This window comes from Psittacula echo (genome assembly GCF_963264785.1).
Source record: "Psittacula echo genome assembly, chromosome: 4".
In the NCBI taxonomy this organism is placed as follows: Eukaryota; Metazoa; Chordata; class Aves; order Psittaciformes; family Psittacidae; genus Psittacula; species Psittacula echo.
In genome coordinates, this window is record NC_137738.1 from 85,347,129 (window position 1) to 85,370,999 (window position 23,871).

Below are 23,871 nucleotides of genomic sequence, written 5' to 3' on the forward strand. Positions count from 1 at the left end.
CCTCCTGCCACCCTGGTCTGCAGTTGGGAACCAATGAGTTATGTTCTTTCCCAGATATTTTTAAACTCTATTGTAAAGATAACAGGACTTCATTGATTTATGGTCTGAGAGGTCCATAAGAGAGGATCATAAAAGAAGACAGAGAAACAATCATGAGACTTTTCTTATTTTTTATTACTGAGCATGTCAGATAGATCGATCCTAAACTCATTCCCCATACTTGCTGCAGAAAGAACAGAGAAAAAGCACAGTGTAGAAGAGCTCTTAAAAATAATCTTACATTTATCCTTGGAGACTTGTTGCTAAATATCCCTCCTACATGGACTGAGCTTTTTAAATACAGAAAACCCTGTTTTGTTTTTTTCTTTTTTTCTTGGTCAGAAGAGACAGTGTGACTTACGAAAATGTAACCAAAAATTTCTCTTTCATGAGTTTTTTGTTTAGTTGATTTGGTTTGATTTGGTTTTTATTTAATTTAAGAAAAAACCCAAATGGGACACCTGAAATCTTTCATTCAAGAAAAAGGAACAGCTTATCCAATACAAAATACATAACGGAGAAAGTTACTAAAGTAATGAAACTAAATTAGTTGTACTGAATGGGAAAACAGTTTTAGTCATTCTATTTGTTGAAGCATTTTAGCTTATTTTGAAAACCTTGAACTAGCATCTACAAATTAAAAAAGTATTAGAGTTTTAGAGAATAGACTTTTTCAGTAAAGTAACAAGTACCTGATGTACTAAAAAATTCCATCTGCAATAGACTCAGTCTTCAATTTTACATCATTTAAATGAGTTTTTCAGAGCAGTTTTGTCTGAATATACAAAAAAAGTGAATCTGCATGTTTGTATTTTCCTTAGCTATCGTGACTAAAAATAAACAACTCTGGGAGATTAGCATGTGCATGAAGAGCGAGAATTGCACTGGCAAATACTATTTTATGATAAGATTGATGGTTAGTGAATATTGATTTATACAGCTGGTTTTTGGAATGTGTCTTGTTAGATCTTAATCATATACTAAGAACTCATAATAACTGAAAGTTAAAGAAAAAAAATTACACCTACTTTTTAGATAAGCGGTTTCTAAATTTTATTGAAGAAATTAAAATTTCCCCTGTATGGACACCAGAGATTTTTGTTAAGTGATTAATATGAACACAGTAAAAAAAATCTATGGTTTTCAAAATGTTGACCCAAAATGCCCATCTGGATAATGGCAGTAAAAACACCATTGCTGCAGTGCTCCTAAACATAATACTACGTGTACTGTAAGATACGTAGTGTATATTATCATTGCAGCTAATACCCAACTAGGGAAGGATTTTTTTAAGCAGAATTTTATCTCCGTCGCAATTACTACATGTTGGCAGCAAAAAACAAAACAAAACAAAACAAAACAAAACAAAACAAACAAACAAACAAAAAACCCACCCTCTGAATTCAATTTAATATTTATTAATTTTGGAGCTTGTTTTAAATTTTCATTTCCCTTCATGACAGCTGCTGTATTAACTTTAGGACCCTACACTTATCTTTCCATGGCTTTGGATAGAAAAACTCCTTGAAAGCTATGGAAGAGTGGCTTGCAGCATTCAGGGCTTGGGTTAAATATCACTGTATTGAATAATAAAATCTAATTGATTGCTGTGTCATAGAACTTATTGTTCCACTTTTGCTGGGCAATGAAAGCCATATATCAGAAAACCCCTGGATGTATAAGGAATTATCGTTCTTTTGTTCATCAGCTTGAGAGCAGTAATAATCTTCCAGATAAAGAATATCCTATCCAGAGTGCCATGGAATGTTGTCCCTGTGATGTTTGTCAAATATCAGAACAGTAATCAAGAAAAATATTTGATAAGACTGTTGAAACAATACACAGAGATGTTCTTAATAAAGCTGTTTTCCAAACACCAGGAATAAAAAAAACCTTGCCTTTGGTTTTAACCTCCAACCAAACACAAAGTATCTGCAAGTGTAACATCCAATGTGAGGTACAGCCAAATACACAAGTCTGGAGGGTTTTTTGTGCACAAAGTTAGAATAATTAGAAAGTGTGAAGAAGGTCATCTTTAGAGAATAATGCTCTTGAGTTATATCATGTGCCGTGTGTTGAATTATAATAGCATTTATATGACTTGGATGGCACTCAGGTGTTGATATTTACTGATCTGATTACCCTCCCTATCTCATTTCTAAGTTGAGATTTATCTCAAACTATTGTGGAAATCTAAAATACCTCAGATGATACACACTCACCAAATAATTGTTCCTCTCCATTGACTACAGAGGGAGCCTAGCCCAGATGGAGAGCACTGCACTGCCAGCAGCTAAGATGTAGCCCATCAATTTTTCCCTGTTTCACAAGGCCGGAGTGCCTCTGAGTGTACATTTAAACTTGCACTCAGATAACATGAGAAATTTAAGCTGTATTTTGAGAGGCTATAATTTGAATTATTTTTGGAAAAATACATCAAATTTCTGCTTAAATTTCCATTTTAAACTATCTGACTTAAAACTTTATTTAATGGAAGAAACATAGAACATGAAATAATTTTATATAAAATGATAATAATTTAGTTTTAAATAGATCAGCCATCAGCATGTTTCATTATAACAGTTAAGTGCCATGAGAAGGGAGTGAAGAGAGTAACATTTTACCAGGCTTTGAAAATATTCTATAATAACTTTACCAATTTTCAAAATTCATAAGCACTCATATTGCATAGAAAACATATATTTCAAGTGTTCACTGACCAATGTTTGTTTATAGTACACTGAACTTAGTAATAAACTTAATGAATATAATAATGTCACAGTTATAACTCTATATAACACAATTATGGAACATAGACTTTCATGTTTGGTTATTGCATTTTGAAGAAGAACTTTCACAGCTCTCTTCTATTAATGTTTAAATCTTCTACTCTCAATATATAGGGAAATGGAGCAAATAAAAATGGAGCATTCTTTGAATACGCAATTAAAAAGATCTGAATCATTGAAATTGACAGTCTCTTGAAGAATTTACTCTTGGGCTTATTCCCTTACTCATCTGTATGTGTTTTCCTTTCTTCTGTCCATTTTATATTGACCACTTTTGGATTTCATTTGAGCTATTTCCTTAGGCCCAGACTGACAAAAATATTTTGATATAAAATTCTGTGGCAAGCTCAGTGTGTTGTCCCTCAAGACTTAAGGTGTTTATCAGATTTTTGCTGTACAACAAGAGCCTTCTGGATTACTGTTAGTCATCAGGTTTTGTGACTCACTTGGAAGCAGGTATCAGTCTCATTCAGCTTCCCAGGGACATACCCTGTTATCCTGAACAATTCTGTGGGGAGTATCTAGGAGCAAGTTAAGACTTACTAAGCTGATCCTGTGTCTTTATAGTGTTAGGGTGAAAAAGAGCTCACCCTCAACCTTGTTCGCTTGTATGAGTTAATTCTTATCGCAAACAATATTAAAGTAAAATGCAAATGAAAGTATTTATTCACAACATCCAGAATAAACAATCGTTTACACATGGTTATGGAAACAGGTGAAGAAGGGAGAGATCTAATTAAATGAGAAAATGAGAAACATCTCACCCTTTCATTCTCCCTCCCTCCTCTCACTTCTGAACCCTTTCCTTGGAGATTGTTAGCGGTTATAAATAGTATTTTATTTTGAATTCCCATGAAGAAGAGATGATATAAATTCTTTCCTGTGAAACTGTTACATATATTTCTTCTGCCTTCTTTTAGGCACCAGCCACTTGATAGAACTTATCTCCATGGGAAACTGTAGCCACAGTATGCATGTTTTAATGTTACATGTGTCTTCTAATGCAACCTGTAAAGCTATACATAGAATATATATAATACATTTAGAGAGAATATATATAAGATCACAGATTGTCTTCATGTATTTGCTGCAACCATCATATTTCACCCCTTTTAAAATGCTTCCTGCTATTTTGTCAAGTCGCAAGTGATAATCCTTGGAAGTTCTTGCTTTGACATGTAAGTACACAGCTGCTTATATAAGCATTTTAGCTGAAGGGATTTCAAAATTGAAATTAGTTCTAAGCTGAAAATTAGGGTACAGTTTTCTCCCTTCAGTTCCTAACCCAGAGACCTGTTACAGAAACTCAGTGAATGTTTTACGCTATTTCCAAAATAAAAATATAAATAAATCTTTAAAAATAGAAATATTTCTGTGGTTAGGTGAATATAGAAATAGTAGAAGTATTCAAAACCGATGCGTAGAAGGTTTTTTTGGAAGGCTTCTGTATTATTTTAATCTGAACTAGAGTTTATAGAGCTTATATTTTCAAATCTTGTTTTAGACTTGATTAATTTGATTTATTATTTTATTGTATTTTGGAACAAATAATGTTAATTCAACCACATACAGATCTTTGGCTGAATATAAAATGGGGAAAATAGCTAAATTAGAAGGATAAGGGTAAATGAGTTGACAGAACCCTCTCCAATTCGTTTTTCATTCTTGCATTTTTATTTCATGGAAATGAAGTATGAGTAGTTTTTTGTGATAAGAATATATTAGCTCTTGGTTATAGTCAAAACAATGTTAAGAACCTTATGAAAGAAACAAGATTCGGTTTATTTGTTCAGACAAAAACATTAATTATTTTCTTTTCTTAGGAAATCCACAATGAAACCCCCGATTGTTCTTCCTCTAGATGGTTCTCTTAATGAAATATAGCTTTGCTATACTTGAATTTGAGTCAAACAATAACTACGGGAAAATTTTAACTAGAGAAAAAGTGTTTTAGTGGCACACCTGTTAGCAGTAATTTTAATAAAACCTTCACAGTCTCTTCATAATGCAACAGAGACTTCAAAGGGCATTCTGCTTCTATATCTGATATACGATACATAAGGAAAACATTACTCCTTCAAGACTGCATGAAAGCAGAATGCCTTATTACTTGTATAAACAGTGGATTAGTGTGTGTGTGAGGAAATTATGGAATAAGAATCAAAATTAAAACATCACTTAAAGTAGTAAAATATAAAAAAGTTTATCTATTCCTCCCAATAATCAACAGTAAGAGAGCTTCCACTGCTGTCTCTGATCCTGCTGCAGCCTGTTGGCCTTCAGATATAGAAGGAGAATAGTGGAGATGGCTTAATTATTTCTAATTATTTCTTGTGAGAAGAATTGTTTCTCAGCAGAGGTGTAGTATGGTACTAATATAGCTATAAAGCTTTCAAAACTTGGCCCTTTAGTTCTTTATGATGCCGTAAGAGGCATCAGAAATTCCCTGGAAGCTTGCCTCATTCCACAGAGCACAGTGCAACATCTAGGAAGCAGAAATGTGAGATTTGAGGTTCCCTATGCAGTCTTCATTCTAAGCCCTGAGGTAGATGCATCCTTATATGACATTATTTGAAAAATTATGTTATTTTTGTTTGTCTGTTTGTTTTTTTAATGGGATTGCTCTTTAACAGGTCACTAAATTATAGATAATCACTGGATGAACAGCTGTTTCATGTTTCCTTTACTCCCCATTCAGTGCATGGCTTCAAATGCTGTTTAGCACAGATCATTCAATCTTGTCACTTGTCCAAGTGACAAACAATATTAACTCCCTGATGTTAGAAGCTAAGGGCTTGGCTGACGTCAGTACTGGAGATGAAAACGTTTCTGCAAATCAAACCAAGTATTTCAGAAAATACCTAAATAACATTATATATACATAAACTGATTAATATCATTTATATTAGGTATCACTTCTTCTGTCCAAATAAGACTATCACATGCTAGGCCTTAAAATCAGTTTCAGAAAAGCATTATCCTTTTCAGAGGCAGAACTCAAACTTAACTGAAGAATTTGATTTATTCTATATTACTCCCCGAACAATAAATGTCTTCAGTTAAAAAAGAAATGAGAAAGACTTTCAATATTATTTTTAGAATGCATTTAGAAAACATGAATAAAACCAAGGGATAAAAGATTCTAAAGAGGACTTTGATATCAAGAAATGTGGTTTTTTACCTCATCCGAATAATTTGTGTGATATAAAGGAGTTGGAAGTGTTAATCTGATTTTATAATTCATATCTAATCTAAAATTACTCTATTCATATGCATCAGGAATGAATATTCTGTGTGCCCACTTGAAGTAGAGACAACTTTCTTGGGTTGAACCTTTGCTTTCAGAGCAATATAAGGGCATGATTAAGTTCTGCCTGTTAAGTGTTTCCTGAACACCTCAAATAATTCACAAGTCCTATTGGGACCCTGTATTTTAGACTAATGCTTTCAATGTGTATGGGAAAGATAGAGAGAGCACTAGTCAGTCATGGGCAGAAGAGTTTCAGCCAGCCTTACAAACTAAATTAGCCATTAAGTTGCATTTCGCTTTCTCACTTTCTTCAACTAAAACACAAACAACATTGCTGGTAAAGAATATATTAATGTCTAGTATGCAGTAGCATAGAAATCATATAGCTAAATTAGAACTCTGATAAAATAGGTTACTTAAAATACTCTCTCACTGTCAAGATCACATTATCATTATCTGTCATAGTATAATGCGAAGATTTGAGACTATCTAGATGCACCTTGTAGAGTTCACATAGAACTAAAAATATTTGTGCATTGTGTGTCTGGGAAGTAGCTGTTTATTAGAAATGTAACTAATGAAAGACATGCTTTGAATGTGCTTTTATAATGATGTTAATTTACTCTTTTATTAATGTACCATTGAATTCATCTATGATTAAATATTTCAGCCAGGAGTTTTGCAGACTCTGGATGTACCAGATAGAATGTTACTACATGTGTATTTCATTTAAAAAAGAAAACCAACCCCAAAGCGGTATTTCTAAGAGAAAAGTATGTGCACTTGGACAAATAAGTTACCAGTTCAGTGATATGGGTTGAAGCCTATATATGGTAAAAACTTTCAGATGCAGCATATATTGTGTCAATAGCTGAGAGGTACTAGCAAATTATGTATTTTTCATATTTCACATATGGCTTTGTCTTTTCAGTATATCACAGTTGTTTCTACAGGTAAATCAAATTCTATGTAGCTTTTAAACAGTAAATGCTGGTTTGTAGTTAGAAATATTTAGAGTGTCTGTTCTAAGGAGTTTTTAAAATACAGTTCTAGCAGGTTAGTTATGTGCCAGTAATTTACCACCCAAGCTTAGCATTAATTAGTGCCCATAACCCTTATTTTATCCTTTCTTAATACCAGAGATATATTTTCCTGTGAGGTAACTGACACAGTAGGGAGTCAGGTGATGAAATTTTGCCACAATTGAATAATGGCAAATTATTCAATTATGAAATTATTTTTTGCTGGATGTTTTGTTACATGCATGGATACATCTACATATGCACAAACACATACACTTACAAGACTGCTTTTCTTCCTTAATTCACAAAACAGTAGGTTGGACATAGAAGTTTTGAGTGCAAATTAAATAGCTGTAATGGGAAATAAACAGACATTTCTCCCAGGATAATACTAAATTAACCAGTAAGAAATTAAGATAAGATGACAGGGAATCACTGTTGTCAAATACATTGTAAATGGTTAGAGCAATATGTTTTGGCTTTTTTTTTTTCTTTCTTTTTTTTCTTGTAAGTAGTAAATGAATTTTCCACGATTTATACCAGGTTTTCTTTTCCTTTTTCCAGGTTGACTGGTATGAATCTACCTTCTCCTGTTATCAGCAGTAAGAACTGGTTACGACTCCATTTTACATCTGACAGCAACCATCGACGAAAGGGGTTTAATGCTCAGTTCCAAGGTAGGAAACGTATGAAAGTGCAGCAAAAGACGACCTTTCCTGTTAAGTGTCACTGAAGTGGCGGTGAATTTTTAAATTTATGTTTGAATGTCAGGGCTATAGTAAAAAGTTGAGTCATACTATTACTGTTTTTACACTGAGTAGCTGTTATAACTGTGAAATGAGGCATCTCTAGGGATTTACTTTTGATAAAGATACTTTTGCTTCATGTTGCAGTTTGCTCTAAGTATGTGTTTGCTTGCTCACTTTTCCTATAGTAAGTTGTTTTGCAATGAGTTTGATCTTTGCTTTAAAAATATGCCTGGAATGCAGCTTGTAGAAAGTCATTTCCACACAAAGGCATGCCCCTGTCTAAGCATTGTCTTCCTCCATTACTCAAAATATAACTTTTATCTGGAAGCTACATGCATAATTTGGAAATTTAACTCATCCCTGGTATAGCACAAATCATATTTCAGGCTCCTGCATAGATTTACATATGTAACTTTAAAAGAAGACAAGAGGATGCCAGTGCTATTCAAAACTAAGTAATAAATTGGGATTTTATTTTAAGCAGAAGTAACAATTATATTTACAGCTGGAAGACTACAAGTGTGACAAATCACAGAATAGCAGAGTTTGAAAGGGACCTCTGGAGCTGTTTTGTTTTTCAGAAGCTTATTTCTGATAACATTCAACAACTGTGACAGCTATTTCCATCTTAGGTGCTTTTTCTCAAGTAAAATAGTTATTTGAGCCTATCATGACAAAAACTAAAATAATGTTAAGAAATATATTACCTTATTTTCTGGCAGAAAACCTGGCAGTGGTAGGATGCCTTTCATGTCTGACTACATCCAGGCACAATTCTGATATTCGTCCTCCTGGCAAATCCTGTGATATAGGCTGTATGACTGATATCTCTGTGAAATATTTTCCTTAGGGGCAACTATTCCAAGTAGTTTAAATCATTATATTTAATGATATTTTCATTTTTAATAAACTGTTATTTTTGAAAGTTGAAACTAGGCTATTTCAGAATGCTCAGATATAGTTGGGATTGATATGTAGTTGAACTGTTCTGTCTTTGAAGCAGTTAAAGTAAATACATAGACTTTCTGATGTAACCACTGAGCACTTTTCTAATAGACAAGTACCCATTACCAGTCTGACCAAAACCCAAGAATCTCTTTGATCCTTCTATTTCCCAGGGTATCTAGATCTTGGCCAACATCCTTAGAACATTCTGGACTCTGCTTTCCTGCAGCACTTTAGACTGGTTTTTTCTGTTTCTTGCTTAAAAGCAACAGTCCCTTGAAATCAGTCCATGCTGTCTTTTTCTGATTGTTTGCTTGGTTCTTTAAAAAAGTGGGGTTTTTTTTTTGTGTGTGTGGTAAAGTTTTAACATGTACTGCAGGGGAATCTCTGTTCTGGTGCCTGGAGCACCTCCTCCCCCTCCTTCTCTGAGCGGGGCTGTTTCTCTCACCTATACTCATTCCTCTCTCCTGGCTGCTGCTTTGTGTTTTCTCCCTCTCCACTCCCTTCATGTTATCCCTGAGATGCTACCCCCATCTTTGATGGGCTCGGCCTTGGCCAGCAGCAGGTCAGTCTTGGAGCTGACTGGCATTAATTCTGTTGAACAAACGGGAAGCTTCTAGCAGCTTCTTACAGAAGCCATCCCTGTAGCTCCCCCTGCTACCTAAATCTTGCCACACAAACCTAATACACAAATACATTTTGATATTATTAATATCAATCTATTTAGTTTGATCTCACACATCTCTTCTGCTTGCACTGGGAATTAGGTTAAGAAGGATTGGAATTCTTCTGTCCTGGTAGTCACTACAGGTAATGATCTCTCCTTATGGTGTATTGTACAAGATTTATTCAACTTTTCCTTTCCCTTGCAGATAGCATCTGTTTCTTGCCCTACTCAGTCTGTATTATTTGGGCAAATGCAAAAGGACACCAATTTAATAAGTGCGTCAGATCTCTTGTTAGTATGGAAGCTTCTTTTGATTTTTTTGTATTTTGAAGTGGTTCTGTTACACTAAATCTAATTAGTTCTGTAGTAGAAAGGACATGTAATAAATGATTTCTTAATGAACTTGAGTTATGAACTGATGAAGACTACACCTAATCAGGTTTAACTCAGTTTTAGATGGCTGAAAGACAGAAGCAGATGAAATTGGCAGGTTTTGCTATTCTACTTTGGCCTGTTTCTACAAGTGAGAGATTTAATCTTGAGGCTTAGTTTTGCTTCCAAAAAGTAGCAATCATCGAACTAATTGAAAATTAAGTAGTACCTATTGTTACTTACTCTTTTGAGACTCTAAATTCTGCTATAGTTCAAAACAAGTCACTTGGCTCCTACAGAGTGAAAATTGTTTCATTTGTTGAAGCTCCTCAGATTTACCTTAAAATAATCCAAAATATTATTTAATAACAGTATCATACAGCCAGTCCCATTCATTTGTGTATCTAGTCATGAGATTGAGTGGGTTACCCAAAAAACTTCAAAGAGCAAAAACCCAAAACCCAAAACAAAAAAGACCCCAACAAACCCACAGCAAGAGGAGAATACGGAACAGAAAAAAAAACACTGAAAGAAGCAGCATACACTGTTGAATATGGGTATTCTGCATACAGATGCTGGAATACAGTGCTGTATTCCGTGTAGGCACACACATCAGAGCATGCATATATCACACTTTATTCACACTTGGCCACATGGGTTAACACTGATAGACACAGTACTCGCATGAATACAGACAGCACCCGTGGCCTCAGCCTGTTTCTCCTGTCTGGCTCTTCTCTCTGGTATGGAGATCTGTTAGTGGAAAATAATGTGTGGACAATGTGAGTCCCCCCACAGCCGGGCTAAGACAGTCTTCCCAGTAGCAGCTCCTGGATCTGTCTTCCCAGCTGCTGGCACCTGAGCCTATGAGCTCCTGAGGCTGCAGACGCACTCCAGTTACTGGTGCTCAGACCTACATACGGACACAGTGTGTACACACACAAGGGGTCTTAGTCAACCCCCAGGCCACATGGTCTTCCCAGAAGTTGGCTGGGACCTTCTCTCCCCTCCAGTAGCCACCTCCTCCAGGTGCCTCACCCTCTGAGATACACATGCTACACACCTACTTCCCAGGCTACTTCACCTACTCACCAGGCTGGATCTCTGGGAACTTTCACATGTTTGCTTGCGCGCCTGCACTCGCTCAAGGTACCACAGCATGGGCACACAGCTCTCTGACTCCAGTTGCTGCACTCAGACCCCATATAAACAAATGCACAGGGAATGGAGTCCGCAATCCAGGAAAATCATTAGAAGCTGAGTTTAACCAGGATACAGCACAGATCACACGGGTCAGGCAGTCTGTCTAGCATAATAACCAGCCCTGGTTTACATGCAACCACTCCGTCCCATTCTTTTATTCCTATATTAGCACATACCATTTCCTCTCCAAACCATCATAATCCATCCCTTTCCCTGCTATAGAATTATGGATTTATTCTCCTAAATACTCCATAATCAGCCTTGTGCAATCTCAAAATGCTCTTTAGTAATTCTTTTCAACTCATACCAAATTTACATATTTATTATCGTGTTATATTATTGCTGTAACTTGGCCTTTTTCAGTCAGCCAAAAGCAATACTAGCAAACAGCCAATTTAATTTTCTTTTCTTTGTTTGCTTTCTGAACAGACAAACAGAATTATTATAATTTATTTCATTAAAATATTGTAACTACCAATTAGATGTAAAACTATGCGTAGTTCATTTATTTGTTCAGCAAATGTAGATCTTTCTACCTTGTATTTTTGCAATATTTAATGCCCTGATTTTTAACATGGCCAAGAAAACGAGGTCACTAACATGAACAAGTTAAAACAATATATTAGAATTACATGCTTGAATGCATGAATTAAATATGTTTTTAAAATGCTTGTAAAGCTGGATGTATAAATAAAATAATGTCATATAGAAGGTATACCTAGCTTGTGAGTGTTTGGATTTCCTCTTGAATCATATTTATTGTTCCATCTTCCATTAGGCCAGAATGAATGGGTATAGAGTAAAGGGTGAAAGGTTTGTGGGTTGTTTTGTGGTTTTGTTGTTGTAGTTGTGGTTGTTTTTTTTTTTTTTAATTCCTACCCCTGATTACATTGTTTTGATTTTTATCTTGATTTCAACAATAAAAATAGGTATTTTCCAGTGAACTTGCAGAATTTTGTGTATAGTTTCAGAGTTCGTAGGCAAAAGAAGACCCGGTTTAAACGGCCCTGAAAACCACCAAGACAAATTACAGTGCAATGACATGGTTGGCCTTCTCTGCTTCATGCCTGCTATATCAGCAGCATTGGCCATAGTGGGTATAATTGAACTCAGTTCTTTTCTGCCTTGCTCTGTGGTGGTGTTGTCGTAGAGTTAAAGGTGTTGCATTACTCAGTTGCTAACTTCTTTGGTTTTATCCCTCTGCCCTCACCTAGGTTGATGTGCAAAGACTCTTTGCGTATATTCAGTGGGAGTTGCAGAGTATATCATTTGTCTTATGCTAGTGCTTCATAAATGAATAAATTCCCCAGAGAACAAGTATCATTAACAGTCTCACTATGAAATGAAAACCTAGCGCTTCCCAGCAACAAAGCTGATTAATGTACACAGGATGACTTAAAAGGTGTGATAACAAATCCCCTTCTTTTGTGTATTTAGAGCATGTACACTATGCTTGTTTAGCTTTTGCTTATTTCCAAACATAGAAGAAGGTTGTTATATTGATTTGGTTTTCATTTTAAAAGAAAAAAAAATCACAATATTTTTCCTATGCTAAAACTATTCCGCTCAAGCTGAATATTTATTTCAAAATTCCTAGAAAAAGAAGAAAAGAACGTTTTCAAGGCAAAACTTCTTTAATGGGTGCATTCCGCTTTAACTAAGAATCAGATCTCTATTGTAGGGAGTTTCAAATCAAGTATGCTATTTTTAGGAAGTTATCAGAGAGGTTCAAGGAGGTATTACATTTATTGATCATTATGTACCAGAAGTTACCTATTTGTTGTGTTTGACTATCTTGAATTTTTAAGATTTAATGAACAGATAATACTGAAGTCAAACAATGAGTATGATAGAGGCTGCTGAAATAAATATGTACTAACGGAAAAACATGAGTGACATAATGCAAAATGAACGGCTAGGTAAAGTAGTTCTTTCACTGATTTTTTGTAATTCAGTGAGTCTGTCTATAAACGCATATCTGTTCTTGCTGCACATTCTGTAAGACTTTAGAAATGGTGTTTGAAAAAAGTAAAAAGAATTTGTAGTGTTTCCTTGATGAACGGTACTTTCAATCAGGGGTTTCAATTACAATTGTCACAGTAAATCTAGAAAACAAAATTACTAACAGCATTTGATAAAATGAAAAAAAAAAAAAAACAGAAAAAACCTGCTATTTTCTAGCTCTTGAGTGATGCTGAATGGAATTTGCCATTAATGAATACTGAGGCATAATTTGTATTTTATTAGATTTTATTTTTTAGAAAGTAATCCAGTCTTGATGTGGAAAAAGAAACAAGTAGATAATCCATCATCTCTCTTGATCATTCTCTTCTGTGGTTAGCATGACCACTGTTAAATTATGTAGTCCTGTCTTCTTACTTGTATTAGTCTTGTTTGAGCTTTCTATGTCCAGTAGTGACCTTATGCTTTCCCTCAACAGAGTAAAATGCTTTTTGTTAACCTTAAAACTCCCTTTTTGAAGCACCAAGTCATCTTCCAGTTTCCTAGATAATCTAATGAGGTTGAGCTCTTTAACTGTCTTGTTGGAAGAATTTTTCACCAGCTACTTCATTTTTATTGTTAATGCTGTTTGAAGCGTCCAGTGACCACTTACTTGATTTTAGCTATCTTAAGATATTAAACTAACACTGCGCTACTAAAAACACATTTAACTTTTCTCCCTTGTGTTTATATTTTTTCTTACTGCTAACCGTTAGGAAATGAATTAGCTAAGTCATGTTAAACTACATGACATACCTCAGGAGCATAAATCATTGTTCTTAACTCTGTACACTGTCATGGCTGCTGTAGGTAGACTTCAGTTGTCCATTTATCTTTTTTCTTCCTTTGTTTTTTATTCTTTCACGTTGTGTGTTTTTCCTCACTTTGATACTCTAATTGCAGATTTTCCCGCATCCTACATACACTCAGCAAATCATTTATTTTGAGAGTCTTTTATTTTGACTTGTTTAGATTTGGGTAAGTGTGTGAAGCAATTTTCCCAGAGTCTTTGTTTGGCATAATTGATTTACATTTCAAGGACACTTACTCAGCTATGTGGTAAAATCTGCACAAGTCTACAATGTGATAAGTTCTTAGAGGATGTTTGTTTACGAACTATCAAAAAAATACAAAAAAATATTATTTTGGCCTAAACTTCATATGTAGCTGTTGATTGGGAATAGCTCCTGTTTTGGGAATTAACTTAACCATCCTTTACAGTCTGATTTTCAGTCTCTGTCAAAACTTGAGTCCCTTAATGTATCTTTGTCTTAGTGTATTTTTGTCATGGTTTAAACCCAGTCCGTGACTCAGCACCACACAGCTGTTCACTCACTACCCCAGGTGGGATGGGGAAGAGAATTGAAAGAATGGAAACCACATGGGTTGAGATAAGAACAGTTTAATATCTAAAGTACAATATAATACTAGTAATAATAATGATAAGGGAAATAACAACAGGAAAGATATAAAAGTAAAAGGGGAAAGGGAAAAAAAAAAGGAAGAACAAAGCCCCAACAACAGCAGTGATGCCCAGTGCAGTTGCTCACCACCTGCTGACATATACCCAGCCTGACCCGAGCAGTGATCTGGGCCTTCCGGTTAACTCCCCGCAGTTTACATACTGGGCATGATGTGCTGTGGTATGGAATACCCCTTTGGCTAGTGTGGGTCAGGTGTCCTGCCTCGGCTCCCTTCTGGCTTCTTGTGCCAGTCCTCACTGTCAGAGTGTGAGACTGAGAAAGTCCTTGATCGGACTGAGCATTACTTAGCAACAACTAAAATGTTGGTGTGTTGTCAGCACTGTTCTCGGGCTAAAGCCAAAACACCAGCTACTAGGAAGCAAATTAACTCTATCCCAGCCGAAATCAGGACAATTTTACATTGGCACCTGAGAATATAATATACTCAATAGCATTAAGCACTGGCCTGTATTTTCTCATTTCTAAATTTATGTTGTTTGATCAAAAAGGAGATTAATAAAAAAAAAAACTATGATAAGGAAGTAAATATTTGGCATCTTATCTTCCAGTGCATTGCATACATATTTATCCTTTCTGGAAAAAGCTTAGATTTTTTTTTTTTTCATGTACACTTTTGTCCCTGTACTAAAATTAGAAGATACCATTTATTAGCTTAGTAATAGCCTATACCTTTCTGTAAGGGAAAAGCATGAGAAAACATTCAGACTGTTTCCTTATGAATGTGACAAGTACATCCTTTAAGAGCCAGCTGCTTAAAATAGCTGCTCCTGTGATGCCTTTTTAACATTCATAATTAATTTGGCTTATATATAACAAACAACAGATCATTAAGATAAAACTGTATCTGTTCCTCCCATTTTTAGAGATTTAGAAATTTTCCAGTTTTTCACATTAGAAATAATCTTTGGATTTATTGTTAAAACTGCCATCTCAAAAGCAACATGCATTCCTGAGGTTGGCCATCTTACCTGTTTTGATGTCACATAGTCTTTCCGGTTTCTCAAAATTTGAAGCAAAGCCCAGAAGTTGACTTAGAATGACAAAAGGAAAATACACATATCTAAAAGAACTACACTTAACCAAGAATATAGAAGAATTGGACCCTAGGATAAAGCTTTCAAAACTTAGTACAAAGTTTAGGTAGAATTTCTCAGTGCCAGCAGAGTGACATGTTTGACAAAGACTCAGATTGCATACAGCACAAGGGCATTCTATTAAAAAGTGTTAGTACTAAGCCACCGTAAAGGAGCATATTATTATGAAGCCTTGATTTTTTTGGCATTGTCAGAAGAAACAAAGAGCTCAGTAAAAGTGGAAGCTTGTACTTTTTTTCAGCAAAGTTGCTACAGGTAATACTTCTCTCTTGAATGTCTAATAAAGTTTCTGTGTTGCTAAGAAGGCTCAGGCATAGCTCCTTTACGATGTCAGCACTAAGCAGATGCTGATCTTGTAACACCTATTAATTCTTTGACTATTGTTTGGCATGGTGTTATCTTCTCTGCAAAATAAAAGATGAAATTGGAATACTTTGAAAGTAAGGAACATTCTCCCAGACTTGGTAGCTACTTTTTTGTCAAAAATTGTGTTAAGCTCCCTCAATGCCTGGCTTTTCCACAGTCCTTGTTTGAAGGCATCCCTGCCCCAAGGCTGCCTAACTTCTAATCCAGTTGTTTTCTATGCTGTTCTGTTATGACACTGATGCATCGTCAATGAACTTTGTTTCCAATGCAAAAATATGCATTTGGAAAAAGTTGATGAAACAGTAGGTTTCACTGATTTTTAAACTAACTTGTAGCAATATAGAGAGGGAACAGCAGAATTTGGACATGAGAATTTTAAAGAAGAGAATGCGCACAAGTGATGGAATATGCAGAATTATATGGAAGGATGAAGGTATGCAGGTTTCAAGGAAACATGTATAACCTGAGTGCAATCATGGTGTCAGTTAAACTCCTTATTTTATATTTGGCACTGATTGAAAACATTCACGTGGTCAGTTTTTACATGGGAAGAAATTAGAGACATCAAATAGCAGGCTGTCAGTTTTACCCCACTTGCAGTTTATTCATTATCTATGATGAAGGAGAAGAGTTCATTCGAGTTCAGCTGTGTTATGGATAACAGTCAAATGATCAGTGAAAAAGCTGTGTTTCAGAGATGTTTTCAGTCCAAACAATACATTTAGTTTTTCTACAAAACCTGAAAAGACAGTCACAACACTGACTTGAGAATAGGATTTTCTGATGAACATTTTGATCATCCCACTGAGTGGCACTATGGAGATGTTAACAGAGAAGAACCATAAATCAGCTTTTGACACTATAGTTGAAAGACTATATTTGGACTAGTGTTCAGACCAGGAACTAAGTGGATCTCATTTTATGATTTATCTTTTAGAGACAATCCCTACATACTACTACTTAGTATGCTCTGTGATAGTTATATTTAGAGTCCAAACGGTGCTGATACTATTTCCAGAACTGTGGAGGACATCTGCGGGCATTGAAGACTTGATGCATGCTAAACTTGTTTTATTATGATGTATCGTATATTGATAGCACAAAGGAGCTAAGGCAATCCGTCAGGGCAAGGGGCCAGCTAAGTGACATAGAGAAGGTTAATGGAAAACAAATGGCTGTGCTTCTTTTTAAACTTGCAGATCCTGTGTCACCTTATAAGCAGGGAATGAGAAAGATTTGTGTAAAAATGTATTGTGACACCAATTTATCTTGGGGCTGTACCATTTGTTCGCTAGTACTGCATGCAGAGATTTCTAGCACAGGGAGCAGGTGGAAGGACTGATAGTGACAGGCACTGCTTTGCTGGATTGATGGAACAAGAAAGCCAACTGATTATGAACTTACAGCTTTTACAGGTATCCATACCGTCAAAACATCTATGCCTGCTGTGGAGATTTCTGGAGTTTTAATACTGATTTGTAAGGAAGATTTTGAAAGCTGTTAGTGAGAGAAACATTGGGATATTGTATTAGACTGAATAACCTTCAGGCAGGGAATACAAAAAGCAGCAAAAGGTTAGATTATTTCAATGAGTCAATTTAGACTAGAGTGGGTAGCTCAGAAGCAAAGCTTGAAAGGATCCTTCTAGGTTATTGAGCCTGGGGCCTTGTTTTAGCAAAGAATTTATTATAAAATTCCCTTGACAAAATAAAGTGAATGGTTGTTTTTTCTTATTCTCATAAATACTAAACTTTTAGAAAGAATTCATGGTACAACAGACCATTGTGAGACAGAAGAAAACCTCGAGATAGCTAATGATCTATTTACTGGTCCCCCACGGCTTGAGTAATTAGAAATAAAGGCTTAATATATGAGCAGAATCTGGAGAGAATATTGATGTTGCCAAATGTGGAATTGTAGATCATTTCTTCCAGGGACAAAAAATGGTACTACTCCTGCAGTTGTGTCTTTGGAGGAGAACACAGAAAGAGTGAGACACTAGGGCAAAGCAAACAGGGCACTCAACTGGACTCTGCAGTCTGAATTAAGAAAATACTTTGTTTCAAAACAGGAGTACGCAACTTGAAGAAAATCTAAGCAATCAAACTAAAGCAAAAAGAAAGTGATGAATTCTGCAGTGAGATAAATTTGCTAATTCCCTTCAATAATGAAATAATAATCCTATGAATACTATTGCAAATACATCACAGTTTCTTACTGCACTCTGCCAAATATCTAAAGCTAAGTGTTATAAAGTGTTATATTTCTCTTCTATTCCCCTCAATGTACAACATACATAAAGTTGTTGGTTTTTTTTTTCCTGTACATTAGCAAAAAGACAGAACCATTCAAATGCGTTCCTCAAAGTGACACTGGTCTTCATGCTAGACCTGAGAGGCTGTACATGTGATCACCAGGTACTGGGCAATATGCTGTCCCTCTTGACCTTCAAATATCTGTACTTGGGAAAAATCTGCAGTGAAAGGCAGCCAAGAGCTGAACTCAGCAGAGCAGCACCAGAAGCAGCTTGAGGAAGTACCAGCAGATGATGTCAGAATATTTCAGCTTTGGGTGGTAGCCAGTATTTGAGGCCTTGCAGGTTATTTCATGCAGGAAGAAAAACTGTCAAGAAAAAAAATGTTAATGTCATCCAAGATGAGGACTGTTACAAAGAATGTGCTAGGAACAAACAGCAAGTGTTAGAGTAATGTAGGGGTATTCTCAAGGCCTAACTGTATTAGATCTGGAAGAGGGTAAATTAGATCAATCATAACACTGCGTTAACTGTGTTTCTATTCTGGTATCTTAACTGGGTTTAATATGAGTTGTGTACTGTACACCATTTACCTGTTTGCACACATGCAGTTAAATGTAGGTGTAATCAATTAATTTCATGTGCTAGCAATCCCAGAAAAAACTACCAAGATCATAGCCACTTACTGCTTCTCAGCCAAATGACATCTGGTTATGAGTTATTATTACGAAATAAGAAAAAATAGGTTTAAAAAGGGTCTTGGTAACCTAACCGTATATCATAGAGGAGCCAAATACATTTTACTGTAGTTCTCAGACCTTAATTTAACAGGTTATTTAAAACTTGCAATGACTAAAATTCCACAGCTTCTTGGGGTAATTTATTCCAGGGCTTCATCACTCTTACTGTTAAAAAAAAACTTCCTTGTGTAACCAAAGTCTCCCTTGCTTCAGATCAAGACTGTAAGTTCTTAATCTAGCCTCAGTGGAACTGCAGAAGGTATCTTTCCTCTTTGCAGTTCCCTTTTTATCTTTAAGGCTTATCATAACTCCTCAAAACTCTCTGTAGATTGATTTATTTCTCAGTTATTCCCTCCAAATGGAGAACTAATTGCTCACTATTCCATGTTTTTATTCTTACCAATTTCTATCCTGTATCTCCTAAGTAAAATTATAAAACCAGAGTAAGACTGCAATTTCTTGGTGCTTACCTGCTACCTGTTAATTTATGGATGTGTAGGAAGTACATGTAAATTTTTCATTTGTTTTTTTTTAGTCTTTATTTAGTGTTTTCTTTTTCTTCTGATGACAGAAGGGAAGACAGACATATTAGTTTTTCCTTATCATCCCAGCAGGCAACATGCTCTGAGAAAACTGAAACTGCATCTTACAGGACACAGAGCTGGCAACACTCTGCAGGGCCTCTCTCAGTGTATTTTCAAATATAACTTGAAATAAGAAGTAATTGCTCTGAGGAATACAAGAACATAATAATCCACAGTAAGAAGTAGCCCATAACATATTAATAAAATTCACAGAAAATTTTATTTCTTCCCTTGAAATTGTATCTGAAGAACTTGTATATGTTAAAAAAAAATGTTAGCTTGCAAATTCCTCTTGTTCAGTGGTTCAGACAAAAACATCTTTCAGTGTCAGAGAAAAATTATAAACACATTGAATTCTGGCAAGGCTTTATGTAGATTTCAGACAGGTTGTCACTATTTTCAAGGTGCATATATAATTTGTTTAAAGACTGTTTTATCTTCTCTTCTTCAAATCAAACAAAAACCCCAGATGTAACTAAATGGACTCATGAAGAATGAAAATGAAAGATTTATCAAAGATCAAGATTTAAATAGCTGAGCTTACTGCTGGAAAGATGCGGATTCTGCCAGGATTCATATTTTGTATATTTTTGTGTACTTCATACAGCTCTTTGCACCTGTGAAATATATATATATATTTTAAAAATATGCATGGGCAGAGGATATTTGTAAGACTGTTTCATGCTTTTGTTTAGTCCTATGTAATTGTTAAAAACACTGTTTAAAACTATCATGAAAAAGACAAGCCTTCACATTTCATTTTCTTGTGCAATTGGGAGTATACCTGAGGTTGGCCAGTTTCAGAGAACCGTCCTGGAAACAAAACTGTGGAAAATGATAATAATTTTACAACATTCATTGTTGTATGAATTGTAGGAAAGCATCCCTCTGTAATGAACTGCTGCGTATGTTTTTGCAGTAGTAACAGCAGTAGAGCAATTCTTTTGTGAGTTACTCTCCTGTAGAAATAAATGTGATCAGAATAAAATGGAATAAAATCAGAATAAAATTTTCCTTCTGAACTGTTGAGAGGTAGGAATGTAGAGAAGGCATATGTCCTGGTTTAGCAGTAGCAGTCATTTTTTCTCCTTAGTAGCTGGTGCAGCGCTGTGGTTTTGACTTTCGGCCTGGGAATAATACTGATAAAGCCAATGTTTTCAGTTGCTGGTCAGAATGTTTACCCTGACCAGGGACTTTGTGAGTCTCATGCTCTGCCAGGGAGGAGGGGAAGCCGGGAGGAAGCAGGGACAGGACACCTGACCCAAACTATCCAAAGAGGTATTCCATACCACAGCACGTCATGCCCAGGATGTAGAACTGAGAGTCACCCGGAAGGGCTGGAACGCTGCGGGGTGGGGGCGAGGTACCGGTTGGTGAGCGGTTGCATTCTCTTCCTTGTTATTTCCTTTATCATTATTATTGGTGGTAGCAGTCGTGGTTTGTGTTATACCTTAGTTATTAAGCTGTTCTTATCTCAACCCGTGGGAGTTGCATTCTTTCGATTCTCCTCTCCGTCCCTCCAGGAGTGGAGGGAAGAAAGGTGGGGGGGGAAATAGACTGCATGGTTCTGATTTACAGCCTGGGCTTAAACCACGACAGCATATTATATTGAAGTGCCTTATATCTCCACAAAATAAAGCTGATAATACTAATGGCTGTTTTCACTTTCAAAAAGAACAAATTTAAAAATACTTTGACATTTTTAGGGTGCACTTAAGGGTGTACATTATTTCTAAAAATCCACACTAGAAATATGTGGGTTTTATAAACATTTTTTATATTTCCAGTTCTCTGAGACAAAGAAGAAAAGGATGACTATGTATATATGGGTGTAATTCACTCCTACTGAAAATATGCTGATTAATAGATTATTAAAGTCATAAGACATCACAATTCATTTTGAACATGAGCAGTGCATCTCCAAATCATCTCTGTAATGATAAAAATTCATTAAGTTACTTAGATCTCATTGTAGTAAAGGACTCACTGAAATGTATGTTGGGAAAAATGTAATTTTCTCCTCTTTTTGCTGTATTTCTGATATGCCATTACATAGTTGTTTGAAAATGAAAAAAAAAAAATCATTCAGGTCGCTCTTTGCAATATATTAGTTTGAAAAGATCAATTATTCTATGAGTATTCTTTGAGCTAAGAAAACATTGTAGTGCTTGCAATGTGTAATATGGTAATTTGCTTAAAAACAACAACAGCAACAACAAACAAACAAAACATTCGATCATAAGTGATTTTAGTTAACAGTAATTTTCTATAATAAATTTGGACTAGGCATATAAACATTCTGTGGAAAAGATCTATTCTACCAGATTTACACAAGTATAACTGAAATTAAAATTTGACAACCATAACCAAATTATTTTAGTGAGGTACTAATAACTCAAAATATGTTAGAAATCTTAGAATAAAACTATAATCTTAAGAAAAATCTTACACCCCTCCTGTTCTAATTAAGTAATCTAAAAAAGCTAAAATGAAGTCTAATATTTATGTGAATTGAATTTGAATATAAACCAATGAGTGTCATAACCTGGTGTTTCAGGGAAGATCTAAAAATCAGAACAGAAATCCCCATGGAACTACATGGAACTGGGGATTGTCTGACTATGCAGACTGACAGCTTGCAAAAGCACGGAGCAAAGCTGTGCTGAGAGGTTAATACTACCATGGCATGCACATAATGTGTCTTGAAGTGTAAAGGCAGCATGAAAGTTCAGCACCAACAGTTCTCCACGTGAGACAAGCTGTGAGTGATAGTCATGTTCTGTAAGAAGTCCTGAAGCTTCTGCCCAGAAAGATAGTGCTCATCAAGACCACAAACAGCTATTTTGTTTACAAGAGCAGGAAAAACAAAACAAAACAAAACAAACAAACAAACAAACAAAAAACCCACCCCCCCAAAAACAAAACAAAACAAAACAAAACCCCACAAAAAACAACTTCCAAAAGAAAGTAATCTTTGGTGTACAATAGAGGTATATTTACTATGATTATAACAATGTCTAAAGGTATCATAGTTCAGGTCATAGTGTGCTAATGTAATATGAATGGGAAGAAGAGTCATTCCTTTTTACCAAATACCTGCTGAATGAATTTTGGCCTCTTTCTTCAACCCACAAAGACAGACTTTGGGAAGCGTAAGAATAGTCATGAACATTCATTCACATGCCTGTCTCCAGCCATGTCCTGAAGCAGATTTGCATACTTCTTGTATGCACATTAGCCAGTGGACTTTTACAACTTGAAAATGTTACTGTAACTTTCATGATCCTTTCAAATAATGCCAGGCTTATATTCTTTTCATGGCTGAGTTTAATTTAGTTATAGCAAAAAGCTAAGAAATACCACCAGTGCCTTCCAGTAGGCTGATAAGATTGTCTTGGACTTCCAGTGATCATCCCTGCCCTTGTCCCTGAATGGGTATCTCATCTCCGAAAGAGTCTTGAAGTTACGATTAACAAAAAAGGTGAAGTGAGTTAATTCGGTTAATCATAACTGAATGTTTAATACAGGACAGCAGAAAGCTGTGCAAATTTTAAAAAGTAATCACTTAAAAGATGGAAAGTGCTGTTCGTAGCTGACATTATTAACTTAAACTCGTTTCTCTTTTTGTGCTATTAAATAGCAAATAATCTTTGAAATCAGGAAAACTTTTATGATGAAAAAACAATCACGAATTAGAAAAGAAGTATCTCAGAAAAGGTATTCAAATGGGATTTAAATGGTTATAAAATGTGCAATTTAGAGTATTTTTTTAATGTTACAGAAGGGGTTGAACTGATTGAATAAAACCGCAGTGCTCACTGGTCTCTATTTCTCTTTCAGAGGTTGAACAGGTTGTATTTTAAAGACTATACTTTCTTCATACTTTTAAAAATAGAAGAAAAGACTATGCAGGCCGCAAGCAAAACCTCACACACACAAGTGTAATAGAGGTAGAAGTTTGGTATTTCTCTCTCAAACTGTCCCATTTGTGGATCCCTATGTCTCATGGATACCTACGTCTGGCTGTCTCCAGACATAAAAGCTTACATCACCTTAATGTTGCTGTCTAAAATGGAGGGATCTAGCTTGAGCAAGTGCTATATGCTTCTGTTACATTTTATGGAGAGGAAAAGGCACCTCTAGATGATTCATTGTGCCTATTTTAGAAGGGGATAAATTGCCCCCCTTGAGGTAGCTATTTCTCTTCATAAAACATACATTTTAAATGACTGATCCTAACTATTATGAATCCTCTGTCTAATATTCTTGCAGAGAGATACAGAATGCCTTTTTCTTGACATGTGAAAAAACT

The 23,871-nt window shown here is 35.5% G+C and overlaps 1 protein-coding gene across 1 annotated transcript in view; it reads left to right on the top strand.

Annotated features, from left to right (window-relative positions):
* Positions 1-23,871, top strand: part of CSMD1 (CUB and Sushi multiple domains 1) — a gene marked incomplete at both ends in the record, with an annotated part of 1,184,444 nt that overhangs the window by 726,728 nt on the left and 433,845 nt on the right. The window contains one exon of the mRNA XM_080616376.1: positions 7,665-7,777. Within this exon, the coding sequence (XP_080472502.1) occupies positions 7,665-7,777 (113 nt within the window). The remainder of the gene's footprint in view (positions 1-7,664; positions 7,778-23,871) is intronic.